General features: G+C 34.7%; 1 protein-coding gene across 2 annotated transcripts; it reads left to right on the top strand.

Moving 5' to 3' along the window:
- The first annotated feature begins 218 nt into the window (after positions 1-218).
- LOC102586110 (uncharacterized) lies at positions 219-9,184 on the top strand. 2 transcript variants are annotated; one of them, XR_001472766.1, is made up of 6 exons: positions 219-626; positions 5,065-5,379; positions 5,459-5,507; positions 5,583-5,868; positions 7,979-8,057; positions 8,931-9,184. XR_001472766.1 is itself a non-coding variant. In XM_015306275.1 (3 exons), the coding sequence occupies exons 1-3, from the start codon at positions 294-296 to the stop codon at positions 5,492-5,494; spliced, it is 684 nt and encodes a 227-aa protein (XP_015161761.1). In that variant the 5' UTR covers positions 219-293; the 3' UTR covers positions 5,495-5,545. The 2 variants fall into 2 exon arrangements, 1 of the variants encoding a protein (XP_015161761.1); XM_015306275.1 differs by lacking the exons at positions 5,583-5,868; positions 7,979-8,057; positions 8,931-9,184 and having other exon boundaries at positions 5,459-5,545.
- Positions 9,185-14,269: the final 5,085 nt, after the last annotated feature.

Below are 14,269 nucleotides of genomic sequence, written 5' to 3'. Positions count from 1 at the left end.
TTTTATTACTATCTAAGCATGTTACTCGAGTTTGATACATTTGAACCGAGATTCTTTTGAAAATAACTTCTTTATTTTTACATATAATGAAAATTGTAATAAAATTTGCATACATTCTGCTCCGAGATTTGTTATTGTTGTTGTTGTAGTCGAAGCATTTGAGCCTTTCCCAAAACAACAAAAAGCAAATAAATGACATACACTCGAAGTTCCCATTTTCCCACAATTTTCAAATATACGTACACATACGCCCGAAGTTTCCAGAAGATTTGAAGAATTTGCCGGTGCCGGAAATGAAAAAGTCCGACGGAAATTCGGCGAAGTACGATTTAGAGTATTGGTACAAGGGAGATGACTCATGGTACGGTGTGCTAGTCATGGTGGACGGTGAAATGATGACGGTGAAGTTCGAGGGATATTCGAAAAAATTTGATGTGAAACTCCTTGCTGTGACTTCAAATCGAAGGAGGAAATCGATGAATTCGTCAGGAGGGTTAGGTATGTCTGTCTCGCCACAACTGCAGGATAACGAATGCGGTAGTGTTAAGGAAGGAGTGATTGTCTGTGCGGCTTGTAATGCTTTCGGCAAAGATGATATGCTCTTCTACGACGCCGTTGTTGAAGCGGTGAGTTATGAACTGTTTGAAGTATGAGAAATTTTTAATTTTTTTTAGATGTATTTAATGGAGGTAGCTATTTCTATTACATTCTGATGCTGTTCAATTCTCAGTTCCAGATGTTAAGTATGGGCATTGGTTTTCAGAAGGCTTAACACATAGTCAGTGGCAGAATATTCCACTTGAACTAAGTCATGTTCAAATTGGACACCTTTGACTCGATAAACTGTTGAATTGAATTTTTTTTTGCATGTTTTTGTTCATATCAACCTCAGGTAGAAAATATCGGGCTTTTATGGCTTACTGAGACAAATGCATATGATATATTTTGTATGGTTGACTCAATTACTTAATAGAAGAATGAGAAGACACATTTTTTTCCACATTTGAACCTTAAGGGGCCGTTTGGTTACTGGTTAGAGTTATGCAAGTATTAGTTATGCAGGGTTTAGTTATGCATGTATTAGTTATGGAGGGTTTAGTTATGCAGGTATTAGTTATATAGGTATTAATTATACAAATATTAGTTTCGTAGATATTATTTATGTAGGATTTAGTTATGTAGAAATTATATTACATAAATTATAACTTATTGATTATTTAATTTATTGTAAATTAATATACTTTTTTTAAAAAGTTGGAAATTATAAAATCAATGCTTATAAACAAGCAGTATCCAAAATAAATAAAATGCAACAGTCCCTCGGGGGTGGGGTGGGGGTGTAAAAACGATGAAACTCAAAAACACCCCAGGGGGTTGTTCTGGTTTTTTTTTTTGGGTGGTTGTGTGTGTGGGGGGGGAGGGGGGTAAATAATGTAATTACAAATTACAGAAATAGATTAAGTCCTTTTTTTAAAAAGAAAAGATATAACTCCTTATTTTTGTAAATTAATATACATTATTATTTCAAACAAATAAGTAAGAATACAAATTAAGGGTAAATATGTAATTTTATTATTTTAATCCATGTATAACTAATACCCTCATAACTTATTCCACCTTCTACCCTGCATAAAATTATACATAGATTTCTTCAAAAGTTATGTAAGTATTAGCTATGTGGCATTACAAAAATACAACCAAACACCACATAAAATCAATACATGTATAACTTTTATACAACATTGGAGACACACCAACCAAACATTGTATAAAATTTATACATAAATAATTTTGATTCTATTTACAAACCAAACATGGTACAAAATTAATACATGAATAACAAAATTATTCATGTATTAACTATGCCCTTATCCAGTAACCAAACGGCCCCTAAGTGTCTAATTGGAACACTTTATTAGGAGTTGAGATGTTCAATTGAATTTTGACTTAGTTCGAGTGTCTAAAGTTTAAGGTGTTGGTTATGTATTAAGCTTTTTTAGAAATTTATCTGAATATTCTGTAAACATAGAGGTCCTAGTCATGGAATAAAAGGAGGCTTAAGTTTCTCGAACTCAGGTGCGGGTGTCTAATACGGGTGTGGATCTAGAGGTCGGATCTTTTATAACCTAATTTTAAGATTTGAGGATATGGATCCATGTGCGGGGATTTGGCTAAAAATAGAGGTATAAAGCCTAAATTAAATAGAGGTATAAAGCCTAAATTATGAGATATTATGTGGAAAACTCGAGGAGAAAATAACGATAAAGAGGAGAATCTTGGAAGGAGATAAAAGGAAAGGGAGTGATAGTAGAAATTTATATATACAAGGTATTTCATTTTCTTCAATTTCATATTAGGTTATAAGATTACAAAAATCATTGAATCTGCCCAGAATTTCTCCCTCGAATTTGGTCAAAGTATCCAGTATCGATTGACCAAATTGGGTATGGATCCCACAACCACACCCACACCCACATCGTGTCGACATGGGTGCGGCACCGAAAGTGAAGAGTCCGAGAAACTTAGAAAGGAGGAAGTTAAGGTGAGGAACGTTGACATAGTCTATCTATGATGAACCTTTGAATTCAAGGATATAGAGGATTCTGTGGTTGATCACAACTAATTCAGGATTGAGGCATCTTGATTAATATTACTTGGTATTAACTTCTTCACAGTCATTTCAAAGTAATCAACTCACATATGTTATTTTTTAGCATTGCATAGGTCCTAAGCACTGATAAAGGAGGAATGTGAGGTAGGTTGACATAGTCTAAGTATGACGAGTCCTTAGAAATCAAGGATACACAGTGTTCATGTGGTTGTCTGGTTGATGAGTTGATCACTAATTTGCAATTTAGGCAATTTTTTCAGTCATACTGAATTATAAGCTCACTAGAGCAACATTTTTATGGCATATGTACTTTTCTTTTGATGTGTCAGCTCTAAATGGAGTGTTTATTTCCTTGTTATCAATAATTGCAAGTAATCTTCTGTGCCTTTTCAACTATCAAAAAAAGCATGAAATAAGAATGTTGAACTTTTATGTTATTGACAAGTTACAACAAAACAAAAATTACTTAAGGATATGTATGAAAGTGCATTTTCAAAAAAACTAGCGTGAGAACAGTAATTGGAGATACAAAGGAATTTCCCATTATTATGGGTTCACCAGGGGTTGATATTGAGCATGTAGTTCTGTACTTGCTTACTTTTGTTATAGGATTTAACTTACGATACATAGCATGAGGTCCCATTGCATAAGCTATACGCCAATGATAATGTGTTAATAGACAAAACTAGCGAGGGTGTCAACCAAATTCTTGATTATGGAGAATCACCATAGAGAATAAAGGTCTTAAGATAAGAAGTAAAGCTGAAATATATGCACTGGTAGCATTATGTAGTGCAGTGTCCGAACATGTTTTATGTTTTTTGTGTGGTGAGTAGCTGAGATGGATCCAAGATTTGGCCTTTATGGGTTACGAACAATCTCAAGTTCTAGTAATGAGTTCTGACTTTTATTTCTGTACATATTTAGTGAATCTCTTAGCACATATACAGGGTATGGGCCAACACTATTGGGATCTGGTGAACCCATACCTTATAGCCTACATCCACCCCAGGTGAGTAGAAATCTAGCATGTCCTTGAAAAAAGCAGTAGCAGATAGTGAAACAATTTTTTTGAGTTGTAGTAAACAGTGAAATGAATTTTGACATATTTGAAGAGTAGTACAGATATTGGTCTGACATTCAGCGAAAAGCAAGATGACATTATTCATTCTATGTTGAGGACTTGTGTAGGAGGAGATATTTAACAGGCTACTTGCTTACTCATTGTGGTGGTGACTGGTAATGTCAATTGGAATGCAACTTTGCAAACTAAAGTTGCATTGTCTATCATGGAGTCTGTGTAAGTGGCACTCTTACGGATGCAATAAGGGCCTGTTTGGATTGGCTTTTGGCTTATGACTTATAAGCCAAAAGCCATAAGTTAGGATTTCTTAACTTATGGCTTTTTGGCTTATTTTCGTTATTTTGGCTTTAAAATAAGTGCTTATAAGCACTTTTTAACTTGACCCAAACACTTTAAAACTTCTTAAAAGCTATTTTGGCTTAAAAGTAGCTAAAATAAGTCAATCCAAACGGGCAGTAAATCATTTATTTGGCCACAAGTTGATGAATGAAGTTAGGCTGCTAAGCAGCTATTGTGGCCAAGTGATTGAATTCAGGCTAAAAAAGAGCAAAGCATCAATATTTTGTTACAGTCAGAGTGCCATTCATCTCACTAAGAATGAGTGTTTCATGAGTGTACAGAGAATATTGTTGTTAAATATCACTTCTGTAGAGATATTGTATCCAGTGGTATTATAGTTGTCAAAAGATTTCTACAAATGTATATCCATCAGATATTATGATCAAGGCAGTTTCGGTTCGTAGTCTAGGCATTGCCAAGACTCAGTTGGATTTGGCAGTACTAGGTGATGCCTTGTGAAGGTAATTTGTCAAGATGGTGTGATGAGATAATTTCTTGTTGATAATGGAGGACTTCAAGGCTCAAGCAAAGGGAGCAATTGTTGATGTGGATTGAGTTTTATGGTAATTGATATTAATAAGATACTGCAGACTCTTTTCTCAGTATTTCCTTATCTGTGATAAAAAAAAATTCTTTAAAGGACATTGATCATTCTAGTAGTATTTCTATACAGTTTAGGGTGTGATAGGAAAAAAAAAGGAAGAGGGATAGAGTGTGAGACAAACTAAGCGAGTGGGTTTGTGAACATATTGGGGACTAGAGTTTCTAAGAATATGGAAAAAAGATTGTTGTTGTTGTTCTTTTGAGCATACTGAAATTTTCTCACCATCTTTCTTGAGGACGTTGACATCTTTGCCGAACCTCATTAAAGTTTGTATCAGTTTTATTTGTTGCTCTAAATGTGGGTTTATCATAACATATAAAGTAAAAGTAGCAGGACTCAAAGAGGAAAATGAGAGGGTTACTTATTCATATCGGTTCATTGGCTTAATTTATTTTCTTCAAATTTTCTTCTTCCTCTCTTTGGTAGATACACAATGAGAACCATACATTTTACAATGAAGTGGAGGAGTGTGTATGTACCTTTGTACTATCCTGGCTTCATGGCCCAAAAAAGGATGACTTAGCTACTTCTAGAATTGAAGGCATATGTATCATAAAAGGCACAACCCAAGTTGATCCTAAAATATCCTCCTTCTTGGAATTGGCAAACCAGAAACTCAAAAAATCTTCTTGCAAGTCAACTTCTACATCTGAGCAAGACAATTCGACATCCAAAGGATCGTCCCGTACAAAAAGAGTCAGATATTTGTCTTCTGAACAAAAGTTAGATTCATCCTTTAAGGCAAGTTAGCACCTTCTAATTCAGTAATTTGAGTGATAATGCATGTGCCTATATCATTTTCCTCTTCCTTTCCTTGTAGGGGATTAGCAGTGCCAAGAATGCGGTTGACGTGTGATGTACAATAGAAGGTGTGCTACGGAACTCCATCACCTGTTACGATGTGGTAATTGCATTTTTTCTAAGTTCTTCATTCTGAACTGCAGCAACAGACTATAGCAGGGATTGGGATCATGATAAAGATCTAGGAGGGCAATGTTCAAATTGTCATCTCATGCTAGTTGAGAACTTGGAGTGAACCTTGTTCCCTTCGTCATTATGAGATTTCATACATAAGTACACTTCTGTTTGGTCACAAACATATATTCCCCCCTGCCCGTCATATATGCCCTATGCACGAGGCATTATTGTGGTAAATTGTGAAGAGAAGCTTAAAAAAATTAACCAGTTTTTGGACAATCCAGCACACCTTGTTGTGTCCTCAAAGGGAAGGTACGTTTCCAGAATTAGTTTCCTTGCTAAGGAGTTGTTGATCCTTTTGTAACCTTCTCTCTTTACATTCTAGTGTCTTCACTTAAAAGATCTTTTTATTATTAATATTTAGGCTTCATTCATGTGTTCTATACCATTACCACATGTATTAGACTTGTATTTATTAGAATCTATCTCTCCTTAGAAAATTCATCAGAAAAATCTTGATCATGACTCCATCCCCTATTTTTGGTGTATGTGGAATGAAAATAGGAGATTTATCGATGGAGTTTTAACTCAATTAGTAGGCTTAAGGCTAGTTGTTTGGTTAACCTTTTTAGTTGGGCTAAATCTTCCCGTGTAAATAACTTAGATCACTACCAGGATTTGTCATTTCAACTCTGGAAGTTTTTTGTTCTTAGCTGACTGACCCCCCTTCGTATTGCATCTACTGGATGCTTACTTCATAAAAAAAAATCTATCTCCCATTAGAATTATGTTGTTTGGGCGTATCAGAATCATTGGTTCCTTCCTCTATACAGATCATGAGCTAAAACACATTTTCATTCAGCTAAAAATCATGCTTGGCGTGGATCAAACTTGCTAAAATCGCTTTTTGGATATTCTGCTTAGAAGAGTTTCCGTGCCACAATTACCAGCCACTTGAATTATTTTAGATATGTAGATAGCGTCGGCATGTATTCATGATGTAAAGTTTTATCAAGCATGCTTGTCTTCTCAAACTTCTTTTTTCCCATTTTTTTGGGAAAAAAGAATTGTAGTATGGCATACTTACATTTCCTGAGCTTGTGATTTGCTAAAACACCTTAGTATAATTAGGCCGCACCACTTGTTTGGGGCTTGCTCTGTGGTTGCATCAGTAGTATAAGCCTTTTTTCTTGGTCCTGAATTTACTTTGGTGAAAGTGATATCCTGCTCAATGCCATCTGATTTTAGTTGCTTCTGCAATTTCTTTTGTTGACAATATAGGTGCTTCTACAATTTGGACACCTGAATTGCTATTATTTAAGCTGCATCTGCAGTTAGACTCTCTCTCTCTCTGACAGTCAAAACTGATCAGAAGTTGAACTAGAGGTTCTAGAATGGTATCCATCTTTAATAAGAAAAAGAAAAGCACACCATTTGAAATGGTTGAGTCCTTGTAAAGGTTCCTATAGATGGTATTTATTAGTCTGAAATTCTACGCTAGGTACTACTGCTACACTTTTGGTGACTAGTTGGAGTTGTTTTTGAAAGATCTCTCAGGACTAAAAATATAGTTTCATATGCTATTTACCCAATTATTTATGGGGATCGCTTGAAGTTCTATGCATTCGGTACTATTTTGTTTTTCTTGATTTCTCTATATATGTAGTTGAAAACTTCGTTTTACTCTGCAAATTAGCTTCAACAAAACGCTACAAAACGTCCTCAACTACTATTTAATGCTACTTCTTTTCTAGCTCAAATGTTGTTAAATGCACTTCCCTTTCACATTCAATGTTGTTTACCATTTAGAGTTCCTGTGATATAGGTATTTCAAGATCCTATGTTCCGGTCTGTCATATTATAGTTGATTAAAAGAAAGAACAGACGCTAAAAAAAGTTCCCCAACACCGTAGTATGTAGCCTAGTGGTCAATGAAGTGGATTATGAATCATGAATTCTCAGGTTCAAATCCCTGCAGAGACAAAAAAATCACTAAGCGACTTGTTCCAATCTGTCCTAGCTAGCCTTGGTGTCCACAAGTGATATGTACAAATTAGGTCACACATACTATTTTCCCAATTTTTAACTAGCGGTTGCTTGAAAAAATGTCATGTTCATTGAGGCACTATTTGTTTTTGTTTTTCTTTCTCATTTTCAGAAGTTGAAAGTTTTTTTTATTCTATCATCCCCGATATCTACTTTAAAGGTGAAAGGGCCGAAAAGGAAGTGCAACACTCTGGTTCTGTGTGCACTCTGTAATTCAGATATTCTGAAATCCTTAAATATGGCTCTATAATTTTTGCTAAATGTGTAGATCCTATTTCATTTTAACACTTAAGAGTCGAATTTTCATGATGTTCATGTCTTCTAGATTGATGAATGCGTAACGTGTTATTTACTTTTTTCCATTTTCCTTTTACAGGCCGATGGTTATAAGTGAAAGAGATATGAGACAATTCATGATTAAGACATCACTTGGGAGATTAATGTACAGTTCCCAGGTAAGATTCATACCATTTATTTGTTAGATTTGATAATGGTTGTAGGACAACAAATGAGCCATAATTGTTAGATATGCAACATGGCACATCCTATTGCCAGTGCTACTTCAGAAATGAGTTTGGTTGACAACATATTGGAAAATATCATATACATGAAGTTTCTTGATAATCAAGAAGCATGCCTATCTGATAGTTACTCGTTGCTAGTGAAAAACTGGATGCCCAGTTGTCACTAGTCAAACTCAGATTGATGTTAACTGCGAGATAACATGAGAGCTGAGGACGTAGGATCAATTGCTCTTAATGTTTAGGAATCAAATTTATCTGTAGCAAATTTGTATACTCATGGTCTTGAAAAATGTGCTTTCACACATAATTGTGAAAGTGCTTCAACAACAATATACCCAGTGTAATCCCACAAGTGGGGTTTGGAGAGTGTGGTGTATAAATAGCCTTACCTATACCCATGTGAAGGTAGATAGGTTGTTTCTAATAACTCTCGGCTCAAGTAAAGTAAATCAAAATCAAGTATGGAAATGAAATACATCAATGAAGAAGCCATAAGGAAAAGAAATAAGATGTCCTTACAATAAAGAAAAAGAAAGTGAAATTTTAGGCTGATGAGGTGAAATTGGTTTCGTTCGATATGATGTGTGGTGGAGTCTTGATTGGACAGACTAGTCTAGATACAAAGCAAATACTTGAGGATTGCGGGAAATAATTTTTAAAAGAATTTTAAACTTATTGAGGAGCTTCAAGCCCTGAACATGTGATTTTTTATGATGTGTATTTCATATTTTATGCATCAAATGTTTGATTTCAGTTTAGTGAGGCTTACTGTTCTCCCCTTTGTGTCTTCTCGTTATTGTTTAGGATATATATCAGGCAAAAAGTATCTGCCAAGACTTGTTAATAGTTCACTCAGGAAATGAAGCATACAGAAAAGCAAACCAGGAAAAAGATTTGTTTTTGGAGTTTATGAGTCATCAACAGAGACTTTATAAGAAGTTAGCTTTGGAAGAAAGGTTATTTTTGCAGATGCTGCAATTACAGCCGCGTTTGGATTCGTTTTTTTGTTAAAACAACTACAGAGTGACTCAATTTGTGTATAGCTTGTGTTTCTGTAATGTCTCAAAATTCTCTTCCTTTAACTAACGCCGTGATGATACACCTTGTAGCAATCTCACTGCGTGCACAGTTTTTCAATCTTTCCTGCTCTGGGGAAGTGTCACTGGAAACAAATGCAGCACATTTGGTGCATTCTCGTTTTCATATTCTTTGAATGTGAAAAAACGGCGTTTTTCGTATAACTACAGTCTACCTAGTGGATATGTCAAAAATTGCAAGTGTATTGCCATGTGCATTATTTGCAGTTGGTGGTTAATGGTGTTAGTTGCACCTTCTACTTACATTGTCAAGTTGCTCAAAAGGGAGAAACAATGGTTAATAGTCGTTTTTTCATTCCACAAATTGGTTGGCTTTTAGTTGAAAGTCCACTACTTTTTACCTTTGTTGATTAGTTTTTATTCTTAGAAAAGATGGTATTCTTAGTAACGAAAGCTTTGAGTACGTCATGATTAGTAAGGCAAGGCCTAGCTTTCCTTGCTTTACTTCTCTTTGGAGGTCCTTTTTTCTTTATTAATAAAAACTAGCTCTGGGCACACTTTGTTTAGCGGGATTGCTTTTAAAAATAAATTTTAAAAAAACTACGTCATGATCATAGAAGCATGATTGTTTTCGTGATACTTGTTACTAGACTCAAATCACTACAATCATAGTCCTTGTTGGAAAAAAAATAAAAAAATTGGGGTTGACTAGGCACTGAAAAACTCACAAGACTTGTCCAAGCTGTCCACCCAAGTTCTAAATCACCATCTTGACTGGACCTCTAGGAATTTTCAGGCATGTCACTCCTTGCAAATCAAATCACCGTTTAGATCATTTAGGGGAAGGGGTATATATTAAGTTATATTCATATTTTCTAGCCCAATCCTTTTTCTTAGTACGTCGAGGGTGGATTAATGAATGATTGCTTTAGCCTCTATCAATAGAGGCTCCACCTTAAGTTATATTTAATTCATCGGCCAACCAGGTAAATAATACTAGTAAGAACTGTGGTTGCATTGAAAGAGAAAAATGTTGACAAATCTAACTAATATTGAACTTAGTAAAATAAAATGATTGAAAAATGTTATAAGAAATGCCTATAAGATGTTGAGATTACACAAAGGGATATACATAGAGGATCAAGGACCATATAAAAAGTCTTGATAGGGATCCGCGCGGATCTGTAATGGTAGAAAATTATGAAATAGAAACATAGGTGATTTTACAATTTTTCTCTGCTATTTTATATAATCAAATCAAATAAAATGCTTCAATACATGCCTTTCACTAACCTTTTATTATATACTAATATCGCGATACGTGCGTTATAATGACTTACCAACTGTAAAGTAGTATAGAAGTTATGCAAGTCGCAACATACTAGTAATACAAAGATTAGTCAAATAATAGTTATTATATTCCTCCCAGCATCCCTATGAGTAACTTGCATTACTAATATATTTTGTTTAAAATCAACTTTCAGACTCCACAAGGACCGCCACATCATCAATTTGTTCATTATTTAGATATTTATGTTTTCATCCGATACGACCGTTACACATACAACGCTCCTCTTCTCTTCTCTTCTCTTCTTCACTACGATTCTCTCGTTCTCTCTGCAAGGCGATGAAGATTGTTATAGTAGCACTGCAATAAGGCAGCAAGACAATGGTGGCGAGAATAAAATTGGAGAGACATTGCTATGATTCTTGAATCCCATCCGGTTTCATTCAAGTACTTTTTCCCATTTTCGTTTGACTTAGGTTTGGGGGTTTAGTTGATTGTTTGAATAATTTATATGTAACCTCAAAATCAATTCCTAGGAATGGGGAATTTGGTATATCAGTCCTGTTACGGCTTACAATTAGTAATGAAACATACAATTTTGCTTTGCTTCAAACCCTTCTTCTTGTATATTGATGAATTTGTGTTCAACATACACAATTTATATTTTCAAACTTTTCTCTTTTGCTACCTTCTCTGCAAACTGTTGTTAATTTCATAAAAACCTAATTTGAATCAGTGCAACACCAACACTTTAATATTTGAATGGAATGATCACTTATCCAACTTAGTTCTCTCTTTAAAGATATTTGTTCTAAATCAGTCCATTTTGGTCAAGCACTTGGTTTTCCCCTTTGAATTTTTTAAAATTGAATGAATATGCTAGTATTGTTCACTGTATCAGTGATTCCATCATAGTGTCATAATTATTCATTTCATTTGGAAGTTGAGCAAAAAATTATGTTTGGTTTAGTTATGAAAGTATTCGACCTAATTCCCCCCTCCTTGTCGTCTTCACTGTTAAGGAGGGATTTGGACCATCGATACACACAAAATTCTTCATCGAGAAATGGGGATTTTGGATAGCTTAAAAAAGTATTTCAAGTTTAAGAATTTTTTAGAGGAAAACGTCCTCTTCTTTTGTTGTTTCCGAGCCGTTGGTTCATCGGAGTTTGCTGGAGCTCATTTTCTGGTGGTGAGAAGTCTTCACCAGAGCGCATCTTCTGGTGGTGAGAAGTCTTCAAGTTTGTTGTTTGGGTTTGCTGCAAAAAAAGAGGTAAATCCCTTTTTTCTTCAGTATTTCGACTTACAGATATATAGAAATTTGTTTAAGAGTTTTGTCTCTTTATTAGATACGTCTGTTCTTCCTTTAATTGTTATCGATGTAGGTTGAACATATGTGCTTCAGAGAATATTGTTGTTAAATATCACTTCAGCAGAGATATTGTATCCAGTGGTATTATAGTTGTCAAAAGATTTCTACAAATGTCTATCGATCATATATTGTTGTTAAATATCACTTCAGTACTAGGTCATATGTATGAAAGTGCATTTTCAAAAAGACTAGCATGAGAACAGTCATTGGAGATACAAAGGAATTTCCCATTATCATGGGTTCACCAAGGGTTGATATTGAGCATGTAGTTCTGTACTTGCTTACTTTAGTTATAGGATTTAACTTACGATATATAGCATGAGGTCCCATTGCATAAGCTATACGCAAATGATAATGTGTTAATAGAAAAAACTAGCGAGGGTGTCAGCCAAATTCTTGATTATGGAGAATCACCATAGAGAATAAGGGTCTTAAGACAAGAAGTAAAGTTGAAATATATGCACTGGTAGCATTATGTAGTGCAGTGTCCGAACATGTTTTATGTTGTTAGTGTGGTGAGTAGCAGAGATGGATCCATGATTTGTCCTTTATGGGTTACGGACAATCTCAAGTTCTAGTAATGAGTTCTGACTTTTATTTCTGTACATACTTAGTGAATCTTTTAGCACATATACAGGGTATGGGCCAACACTATTGGGATCTGGTGAACCCATACCTTATAGCCTACATCCACCCCAGGTGAGTAGAAATCTGGCATGTCCTTGAAAAAAGCAGTAGCAGATAGTGAAACAATTTTTTTGAGCTGTAGTAAACAATGAAATGAATTTTGAGATATTTGAAGAGTAGTACAGGTATCGGTCTGACATTCAGCGAAAAGCAAGATGACATATTCATTCTATGTTGAGGACTTGTGTAGTAGGAGATATTTAACAAGCTACATGCTTACTCGTTGTGGTGGTGACTAGTGATGTCAATTGGAATGCAACTTTCCAAACTAAAGTTGCATTGTCTATCATGCAGTCTATGTAAGTGGCTCTCTTACAGATGTAATAAAACATTTATTTGGCCACAGGTTGATGAATGAAGTAAGGCTGATAAGCAGCTATTGTGGCTAAGTGACTGAATTCAAGCTAAAAAAGAGCAAGGCATCAATATTTTGTTACAGTGAGTGCCATTCATATCACTAAGAATGCGTGTATCATGAGCGTACATAGAATATTGTTGTTAAATATCACTTTAGTAGAGATATTGTACCATTGGTATTATAATTGTCAAAGATTTATACAAATGTCTATCCATCAGATATTGTTATTAAATATCACTTCAGTACTAGGTGATGTCTTGTGAAGGTAATTTGGCAAGATGGTGTGATGAGATAATTCCTTGTTGATAATGGAGGACTTCAAGGCTCAAGCAAAGGGAGCAATTGTTGATGTGGGTTGAGTTTTATGGTAATTGATATTAATAAGATACTGCAGACTCTTTGCTCAGTATTTTCTTATCTCTGATAAAAAAAAATTCATTTAAAGGACAATAATCATTCTAGTAGTGTTTCTGTACAGTTTAGGGTGTGATAGGAAAAGAAAAAGGAAGAGGGATAGAGTGTGAGACAAACTAAGCGAGTGGGTTTGTGAAAATATTGGGGATTACGATTTCTAGGAATTTGGAAAAAGATTGTTGTTAACTGAAAAGAGGCCCAAACCAGCAGAAGTTTTTCAAACGAAGCTGAAAAGGGAAATAAAATTGGCCCAATGTGTCTGAGCAGCAACAGTTTAGGCCCGAAAGGCCCAAACTCTCTCCCTTTCCCCCCTCCCACCCCACCCCTCTCTCTCATGATTATTGGATTGTATTTAGTTATTTTTGTTTTGATTAATTCTAACTTTGAATACTTAGATTAACTTAATTAAATAAAAAACTACATAGGTTTTAGGTGAAGCTTTACCATGAAAAAAACTAGTACTTCTTAATACTCTTATTTGATTTTTTTGAATACTTGTTTATTATTCTTTTTAATAGGGAATTTGTATTTGAGTATAAACTAGGTAAAAAAATGATTAGTTATTATCATTGTTAGGATAATATTTATTAGTTGATATAGCATATTTTGTCTCAAGTTCATCTCATTGTCTCATTTTATTTAGAAGTTGAAAGAAATTTTATGTTTAGTTCAGTTCTCAAAGTATTCTACATTGATTATCATAGTTTCACTGATATATCAATTTATCCACTGAATATAGAGAAAAATAGAAGCTAATCACATTCCTTTGTTTACTTTGCATGTAAAACTCTCTTCGTCCCTGATATGAATCCATCGGGACTTCCCCTTAGCATTTTGTTGGGTTTTAATCCAACAAAATACACCGGGAGAAGCTGATATACGACTATACGAGTCAACCTTGTCAAGAATTGGAAGCTAATATACACCGGGAAAAGCTGATATACGACTATATAAACTGTTATACAGTGTTATGTACAACTGAAAAGA

Source organism: Solanum tuberosum, unplaced genomic scaffold (genome assembly GCF_000226075.1).
Source record: "Solanum tuberosum cultivar DM 1-3 516 R44 unplaced genomic scaffold, SolTub_3.0 scf00027, whole genome shotgun sequence".
Lineage (NCBI taxonomy): Eukaryota > Viridiplantae > Streptophyta > Magnoliopsida > Solanales > Solanaceae > Solanum > Solanum tuberosum.
The sequence above is the reverse complement of the archived record's forward strand: the minus strand, read 5'-3'. Positions and strand labels throughout refer to the sequence as shown.

Coding starts and splice junctions, on each gene's coding strand:
- LOC102586110 (XM_015306275.1), top strand. CDS start 294: ATGAAAAAGTCCGACGGAAATTCGGCGAAGTACGATTTAGAGTATTGG. Junction 627..5,064: donor ACGACGCCGTTGTTGAAGCG/GTGAGTTATGAA, acceptor TCTCTTTGGTAG/ATACACAATGAGAACCATAC. Junction 5,380..5,458: donor AGTTAGATTCATCCTTTAAG/GCAAGTTAGCAC, acceptor CTTTCCTTGTAG/GGGATTAGCAGTGCCAAGAA.